The sequence below is a fragment of the Tribolium madens genome, unplaced genomic scaffold, assembly GCF_015345945.1.
Source record: "Tribolium madens isolate multiple individuals breed KSU strain unplaced genomic scaffold, Tmad_KSU_1.1 Scaffold_91;HRSCAF=231;Tcas5.2_LG7, whole genome shotgun sequence".
In the NCBI taxonomy this organism is placed as follows: domain Eukaryota; kingdom Metazoa; phylum Arthropoda; class Insecta; order Coleoptera; family Tenebrionidae; genus Tribolium; species Tribolium madens.
The window spans coordinates 17523124-17532529 of NW_025401063.1; the positions used below are offsets into that span (position 1 = coordinate 17523124).

A 9406-nucleotide genomic window follows, 5' to 3' on the forward strand; every position below is an offset into this window, starting at 1 on the left:
GCATTTGACCATCCTTGTAACAAGAGTAAAAAAAGTGCTCAAGAGTGCTGTGAAAATTTCATAAATACAGGGTGTTAAAAAAAGAAAGGTAATATTTAGTATAGACCAAAACAAACAAAAAAGTCTTAATAAACATGAGTCCGCAAAGGAGATATTGAAAATTATCCGTTTTTTGAAACATTTATTTGCAGTCTGTCCAAACAAAAAAAAAAGAAGCTTCGAGTAAGAATTTTAAAAATTGTCACATTTGATATTTCCGGAATCGTTACTTGCGGACCCATGTTTATTAAGACTTTTTTGTTTATCTTGGTCCCTACTATAACCTACTTAAATATTTTACAATCTTTTTTATCACCCTGTATGTCTTGCATATTTTGTTATATGTAATAAAATGTCACACCTTTTATTTTGAAATAAAATAAAACATTAAAAATGACTAACAGTATTTACCATTTTGACATAGAGATTTAGTAAAATTAATTTGATTTGTTAATCAAATTTGATTAGCCCTATCATAATTTCCTCGTACAGTTGCGGAATTAAAATTTCGGGCAGCATTGTCATTTTCATAATATAAACTCTAAAACAACCTTTACATTAATAACCTCATTTTTTACTCTTGTCATGTTTATGTCATTTTGACTTAAAAATAGCGTCACCGACAGAAAAATTTAATTGTTAAATGTCAGTAATGATGACAGTAAAAAGTAGTGAACTTTTTGAAGTGACAGAAAAATATTGCCCGAAATTTTAATTATGTAACTGTACCAAAAAAAAATATTTATCTATTCACAATTAAGAAAAAACAAAAACATTGTTTAGTGGAAAGGTTCTGCTCTTTCTATTAAAATTATGACATTTTTGACCAGATTTATTTACTTTTATTCAATCATCTATGTTAAAATCGATTTTTATCTATGTACTATTTTCTTCATGTTAAAATAAAATTTTATCGTCTAGATGATAAAAAATACATCCATTGTTGTATATCTGCGGTTGTTGGTTGCTAACGATCTTTGACATTAGATTTCATTGTTGAATTTTACTTTGACATTTATAAATATCGACCAAATTGACTACAAAATTAGTGAGGATTGAATCAAATTTTATACAGAGCGCCCAGAAATGTGGTAGCAACTTTTACACAAAATATCACAAAATGGCACTTTCGAAAAGCCAAATTTTCTTTACCCCCGATTTGAAAGTTTTACGTTTATCAATTCTTGACATTTATTTATCTCAATTTAGATAGCGGCGTTGCCATGCATAAAAAAGGTCTCTCGGCTGACGCCTCGGCGCTAAATTGCTCTCAAAGATAAAATTCAATTTTATCGTCTTGACATAATAACTATTTTGTATGTTTAAACGGTTTTTATTTATTTTTGTAGCCTGAACGTGTCTCTTACATTATTTTATACTGTACTGAATATACTCGTGGCTCAAAAAATATATGAAAAGTGAGGCTAAAATAATTTAAATTCCATCGTCCAATATTTTTCAAATTTTTACCCACATCTGTTTTGGAGATATAAGGCTAACTTGATTTGTTGCACATAATAGACTAGAGGTCAAATTTAATAACGTGTGTTCATTAAAAAAAAACTGAAAAGAAGTGCTTTGACAAAAACATTTTGAATGTCTTTGATTAATTCAATTACCCACTTGTCAAGAGGAGAGATAAGTGAAACTCATTGGTGGACAATACATAAGACGACATACGTTCGCCTACTGGAGTTTTTTTTTTAAATAAATAAACGAGTAATGAATAATTACTTCAGTGCCGAGGTGCATATTAATTTTTTTCTCCAAAATCTCAAATTTCAAGAAAATTTATGCAAATTATTACTTACTTATGTCTACAAAATTTAAGTACAGATCTGGAGTAAAATCTTCTACTCTTTGGCATTGATTCGTATTATTTAAATGACTTTTTAGTAACTTTAGTTTCTGGGCATTTTACAACCACAAAATTTTGGATTTGCTAGTTTTCAACGGCCGCAACTGTACTATCTCGTCCATAAACCGCAAAATAACTAGCCACCATAGAAAACCACGAAACAGGAAAACAATATTTGTAGAATTAAAAACCAAGACAAATTGACCATATTTTTGACATTTAACAATTGATATTGACCATATTTTCGGGTGCATTATTGCAATATTATACGTTTCCACACTGGTATATTTTAAATGTTTTTTTGACATTTCATTAAACGTAACAATCTAAACAAGACATACACTGGCGGACACGGAATTTTGGACGATTTGTCATTCGAGTAACATAAAAATGTAAAACAGGCCTTAGGCAACTAACCTTACTTTCAGTTTTTGTAATTTTTGTCCTGATAGCTGGAGAAAAAATGACAACAAATCAAAATAATTTATTAAACTTATCTAAAAACACGTATCGCTGGCAATATTATTTCGGAAAATCGACGCCAAAAATAAATTGCAACTAAAACTTTAAAATTCTAGTTTCAAACGTCAATCATAATGACAATAAAGCGTGGATTACATTGACATTTTTTGAACTGACATAAATTTGATGTCCAAAATTCCGTGTCCCCAGTGTACGTTCATAAAAATTAGTCTACGTTTTCATTTACTCAAATATATTTTTTAAAATAAGAAGACTATTTACATAAGAGAACTAAAATCTTGCATAGAAAGAATTATGTGAATTGTAATTTTGCGACAATTAACATAATAATAGTTAGAAAGTTATTAAACAAATTTAAAGATCAATTAATTTCATTTAATTTTTTTCTCAACGTAAAAATGTGTTCAAAACAGAAAGAATAAAATAAACAAATGGCAGTATACCAAAACAACCGAATTTTGAGGTTAGATCCGTGTTAAGCACATAAAAATGTAAAACGGGCCTTAGGCAACTAACTTCACTTTCAGTTTTTGTAATTTTTCTCCTGATAGCTCTAGAAAAAATGACAACAAATCAAAATAATTTATTAAACTTATATAAAAACACGTATTGCTGTCAATATTATTTCGGAAAATCGACGCCAAAAATAAATTTCAACTAAAACTTTCAAATTTTAGTTTCAAACGTCAATCATAATGACAATAAAGCGTGCATTACATTGACATTTCTTGAACTGACATAAATTTGATGTCCAAAATTTCGTATCCGCCAGTATACGTTCATAAAAATTAGTCTACGTTTTCATTTACTCAAAAATATTTTAAAAATAAGAAGACTATTTACATAAGAGAACTAAAATCTTGCATAGAAAGAATTATGTGAATTGTAATTTTGCGACAATTAACATATTAATAGTTAGAAAGTTATTAAAAACAAATTTAAAGATTTATTCGTTTCATTTAAATTTTTTCTCAACATGAAAAAATGTGTTCAAAACAGAAAGAATAAAATAAACAAATGGCAGTAGCTTAAAACAATTGAATTTTGAGGTTAGATCCGTGTTAAGCACATTTCATAAAGTGGGCGTAGAGGCCCAACGCGAACAAAGCCAGAAGAGAAAGTTAATTTATTGTTTACACTCGGTCTCCTTTACAACAAAATCCAATTCTTGTGTAGTCTAATTGGATTTTAACGACAATCGGTGAAGGTCGAGCCCAGATGGTCGAATCAAGGCCCATAAAAGGCGAAGCCCAACTTACCGTCGTCGTGGGTGTCAGAATTCCGTTGCCCATCGATGTCATGAAGTCCGCCGTGGACATCTGCGAATTCTGGCTGTCGTTGGAGAAGTCCGAGTTGTTGGACATGCCATCACTCAACTCCAGCTTCATTTCGCACCGAATTTATTATCAATGGTCTCAATAACTCTCGTTCTAACCTTGAATGAACAGCTGTTGTTTCAGAGGTAATTTGGCTCGTTGAGTGGCCTCCTGCACCCAAACGGACACTTGTTACGTCGACAGCCCCCCGATTCCGGCGCAAAATCGCACGGCCCACAAGAAAAACACGACTGGATGACTCACGAAGGGAAACCCTTTCTCAGAACCACTGACTATGATGTCACAACTAAAAATATCCGAATGACTAAAGAACTTTTCGCCAATGGCAAACTTACATTCAACGAAATGAAACGAAGTGAAGCGGAAGAACACGAAACTGTCACGTTCTAACAAGGAGGAGAATGGTTTCGGAGAACGATGACTCATACTCGCTTCTGATTTGTTGCATGTTATTTAATTTTGAAGAGGAGCGATTTTTGTTTGTTTCAATTTTTTACTGTATCAACCACTCACCGGAAACGCGAACCACAACCTTTGATAAGAATGACTCATTTTAGATGTTTTTTACGTAGTTTATGTTTAAACGTTTCAGATAAAAAACATAATAGTTCACCGAGATATACACACAATGCATTAATTCCTATTCGAAATCAACTTTAATGAGCTTGATAAAGGTGGAATAACACAATGGTGTTAATTAAGTACGGCTATTTGGAAATATGGCATTCGGAGTAAACAAATTTTACTTCTCATTTGGTGCTAAAATAATCTTAAATTATTTTTTTTCAGGAACTCAAACATGATGTTTACTACAATAATTATTGTACTTCCTTCACACCTGTTTGTTACGGAAGATTACTAATTGGCACGAATAAATATATGATTCACTAAAAATACACACCTACTAGAACTAGAAGGTACACTCTTACGACCCACATTTTTTTAACAAAAATTGATACGAAAAACATATATCAAGCGCCCTTTTCTTGTATTAGACTCTTTTTTTTTTTAATAATCTTTATTGGTACAAATAAAAGAGGTCAATCCATTCTTAGTGGTAGGCAACCAGTTGTACAGGGTGCTGCATTTTGGATGTCCGAATAGGGAATCTCCGAAACTAAGAGGTTTAGCCAAAAACGAGTAATACATTCTGGGGCTCATTTTTTGAGAAAATAATATCGTCTTTTGTTTTCGACTTATAGACAAAAATTGACATTTCAGCGAAAACTAAAAAAATTCATATCTTCGTTATAATAGAAGACACAGATTTGAAATAAAGACATTATGCAGACACTTTTTTACGTAGAATTTAATAATGTAGTTAACAATTTTTTTCAATTGTTTGTTTAGCCGTAATAAAATAAATTTGTATTTTTTAAATGGGAATCATAGATGGTTATGTCATTTTTAAAAAGCTTGTTTTTTTCTTATCTAAAAATATATATTTGAAACAAATTATTATAATACATTTTTAGCAAAAAATTATCTTTGATTTTTGTTCGCAGTTGGCCATGAAAAAATGTTGCATCTTCAACTAAAAAGATTTAAACTATATTATTCAACCAGTGTCACTAATGAAAGAGTTTTCTAAGTACTAAGTAATGAAAAAAATTCAAATTAAATCGTAAATCAACTTAATGGCGACTAATAACATTTCTTTGTTTTTAAACAAGCTAACATTACCATTGCAACTTCTAGTGATACATAGAATGTTGTAAAAAAAAGCCGCTTTAATTCTTCAAATATATTTTATTGTCAAAAAATGTTTTTCTAATTGTGTTGACTGTTGACACATTTGTTTTTCCTATTTTTAGATTTTTTAAAAATATGTAATAATTTTTTCTGAGGCGCTTGCATATTTGTTCAATGCTTCTACCGTATCTATTTTTTCATCTATTTTACAGTTCACAAAACTCTTATTAATTATTATTTACACATTTGGAGTGAATTAGTATTTCCATGGCCAACTATTATCAAACAAAATATTTTAAATATAGTTATAAAAAATATTCTGTTACAAATATATATTTTTTAAATCAGAAAAAAATAAGCTTTTCAAAATTGCCATAGCCGCCTATAATTTCCATTAAAAAAAATAAAAGTTTATCTTATTACGGCTAAACTAATGACTGAAAAAAATTGTTAACTACATTATTAAATTCCTATTCCGTATCTCCTATAATAACGAAGATATGAATTTTTTTACATTTCGCCAAAATGTCAACTTTTGTCTGTAGTATGTCGAAAACAAAAGACGATAGCGGGATGCGGTTTTAACCAATATTATTTTCTCAAAAAATGAGGCCCAGAATGTATCACTCGTTTTAGGATAAACATCTTAGATTCGGAGTTTCCCTATTCGGACATCCAAAATGCAGCACCCTGTAAAATTTCCCACATTTTTGTGTAAAAATCGTAAATCACAAGAACTTTTGCAAGGCTAGATGAACATTTTGTCCTAATTGAGGTTCTATTTTGTATGTACTTTTTTATACTTCCTAAAAGTAAAATATTGCCGGATTTATGTTAATTAATTGTGACAAAAATTAATTATTAATAAATTAATAACATGTAGATTTTTCAAAACTATCCTCGACATGTATGTATACCGGGTGTGTCAAGTTTTATCTACAGACTCTTAACACTTATTAAAATACATAAAAAACTGTAAAATTAATTACTGACCTTACGAGTAAAACAAAATTGTTCAATCAGACCTATAAAACGTAAAAAAAGAAATCTCATTGCTGCCTTTGTCACCAATTGGTCAAAAATGCATAACAAAAATCAATCTGCAAAAATAAAGAAAATAATAAAAAAAGAATTACTCAAATCGATTAAATCGGTTTTCAACTTTCAGTCCAAAACAGGAATGAGACACGTTTAAAATTATTTTCTATTAAAAACTATACTATGCTACTATACAGGCTGTTCCATCTAAACCCCACATTAGTAGTATTGAGAGTTCGAATAATCGTATTTATTCGAAAATTGGTACATAGCCATAATTTATTACGTCCTCCTAAATGAAAATATTTTCAAGATGGCGGTTATACCGGAAGTTGGTCTCAACTTTCTTATAGGTTTCTTAGGTATATTTTTTACTGCGTTTCTGGATTAATCGAGTTGTTTTAAGGGAGTTTTCATCAGTTTTTCCTATACTTAAATTTAGCCGTTTTTGAAATTCAGCCGTTTTAAAAATTTTTGGATCTGCACTTTCCACTTTAAAAATCGGTAGCTCTGCCATTTTTTTTTAAATTTTGGATGTGTTTTTTTGGCGTTTGAAAAAGAAATCTTAGATCTTTCTTCATGTTTTCAAATTTTAAAAAGAAAATTAACAAATCCTAAAATTTTAAGGTTACTTTTGTAATAATTTAAATATCCATAACTCAATTTTTTCAAATGAAATACCCCAATTTTTATTTTACCAAATAGAAGAGAATTTAATTGTGCATTGATTATTATTATTATATTAACTATATTATTGTATTAACTATACCTAAATTTACTAAGTTTCAAGTTATGGTGACTCTTTGTTAAGACTACAGAAAATTTATTACACACCCGTTTTCGCATAGTTTGCTTTGGAAATCAAAAATGTCCAAATTTTCTCTAAATAAACGTCAACAGTAAATTACTATTTAACAAATAGTGCCAAAATATGAAGAATCAAAATTACTCAAACTTAATTTTTATTTATAGGTACTACCATGCGATCATTTGAATTTATAATTTAAGTAGGCGGTTTTTTTCTTTATAAATGATAAACTAGTGCAAACTGAAGGAAAAAATGTATTCTAATTGAATACTGCTGTTCGAAATCTTATTATTTGACTCTTCAACTTGATTAACTATGATAATCACCGTTTTCATACAAATTAAAAACCTAATAAAGCCTACTATATCTAATTATCAATTCAAGAGATCGCATAATATTAGTTATATTAATTATCAAGTAGCCAGTATTATTTATTATTTTTATTTTTTTAATGAACAACATCATGTTCTGCTCATAATTTTGTTACATTCTCCATAAATATAAAATAAATTCATTAAATCTAAGTTTAAGTAGATTTGATTCTCCATATTTTAATAATTCACTGTCGACATTTATAGAGAAACAATTTTGACATTATTGATTTCCATAGCAAACTATGCGAAAACGGCTAATAGATTTCCCGCAGTCTTAGTAAAAAGTCACCATAACTTAAAAATTATAAAATTTAGGTATAGGGAATGTTAATACAGATCGATGCAGAATTAAATTCTCTTCCATTTAGTAAAATAAAAATTGGGGTATTTCATATGGAAAAATTGAGTTATGGATATTTAAATTATTACAAAAGTAACCTTAAAATTTTGGGGTTTTTTAATTTTGTTTCAAAATTTGAAAACTCCTAGAAGAAAGATCTAAGCCTTCTCTTTCAAACGCCAAAAAAAAAACTAATCCAAAATTTTAAAGAATGGCAGAGTTACCGATTTTTAAATTGGACAAACTCCAAATATTTCAAAAACGGCTAAATTTAGGTATAGGAAAAGCTAATGAAAACTCCCTTAAAATAACCGATTTATCCAAAAACGCAAAAAATATAGCTTTCCATTTAAAATAAGAAAGTTGAGACCGACTTCCGGTACAACCGGAAGTGCCGTCATCTTGAAAATATTTTCATTTAGGAAGACTTAATGGATTATGGCTATGTCCAATTTTCAAATAAATGCGATTATTCGAACTCCTAATACTTCTAATGTGGGGTTTAGACGGAACACCCTGTACACCTACATACATATTGTGCAAAAACAACATTGACAATAAGTTATAGTAACAAGTAATTAAACAAAATTTTAAAAAACAAGCATTTAAGTAAATAACAAATGTTTTGGAAGAAAAAAAAACTAACTACACTCAAATAAGTTTAATATTTTGTTTAGTTAGTATCAATGCAAAACAAGAAAACAGATTTTTATTATTGATTTGTCTGTTTATTTTTAATTTGGTTCGATTAGTGTGGAAATACAGTTGTATGAATATTTTATAGCAAAATAAAGTAGCAAGAAGTCATTTGCGCTCGTTTTATTTTAGCTCATTTATAGTAAAAATGAAACTGAAATACGCAGCGAACTGTAACAATAAATTTCCTCGGCAATTTTGCCACTCAAATAAACAAACACAAAGAAAATACTATGTGATAGTAATAGAACCAGTGCGAGAAACTGAAACACGTGTGTCTTAACAAATAAAACACATCAAAGTTGATGCAAAGAAAAAATACGGTCACTCCATGCTGTGGCAACTGGTTGGTTCTTTGTGCTTTAACACTTGCGTGGTTCGTAAATAGTAATGCAAATGTGGGTAACAGATTATAAATGTGTTATTTAGATATATTAAACTCCATGCAATAAAACTACAATTTTAAGTTTTATTATTTTTTTGACACAATCTTGTGCCAAACATTACAAGAATTTTCAGGTAAAAGTAAATAATAACCTGTTGGTGTGTTGTTTATTTATAAACTACGCAGGTATGTACTCCACCAGGTGTGTTCTATCAGCAGTCTTACTCATTTGTAGTATTAATATTTGCTGCTTTTGTTTCACCTCAAAATAACTGCGCATTATTTTACAATTTCTTATAGTTACCCACTTAAAATACAAACAAAAGTAATTTTGTTGAAAGATTGAGTGGTAAAAA

The 9406-nt window shown here is 29.3% G+C and overlaps 1 protein-coding gene and 1 long non-coding RNA gene across 2 annotated transcripts in view; one reads left to right on the forward strand and one right to left on the reverse strand.

Moving 5' to 3' along the window:
- The window catches only part of LOC123011210 (transcription factor kayak), a 30047-nt gene extending 26094 nt beyond the window's left edge, over nt 1-3953 (reverse strand). The window contains exon 1 of the mRNA XM_044408558.1: nt 3640-3953. Within this exon, the coding sequence (XP_044264493.1) occupies nt 3640-3768 (129 nt within the window). The 5' untranslated portion in view covers nt 3769-3953. The remainder of the gene's footprint in view (nt 1-3639) is intronic.
- Nucleotides 3518-4885, forward strand: LOC123011211. Its single transcript, XR_006413132.1, has 3 exons — nt 3518-3792; nt 3841-4448; nt 4507-4885. It is a non-coding gene; the product is annotated as an uncharacterized LOC123011211 (long non-coding RNA).
- Nucleotides 4886-9406: the final 4521 nt, after the last annotated feature.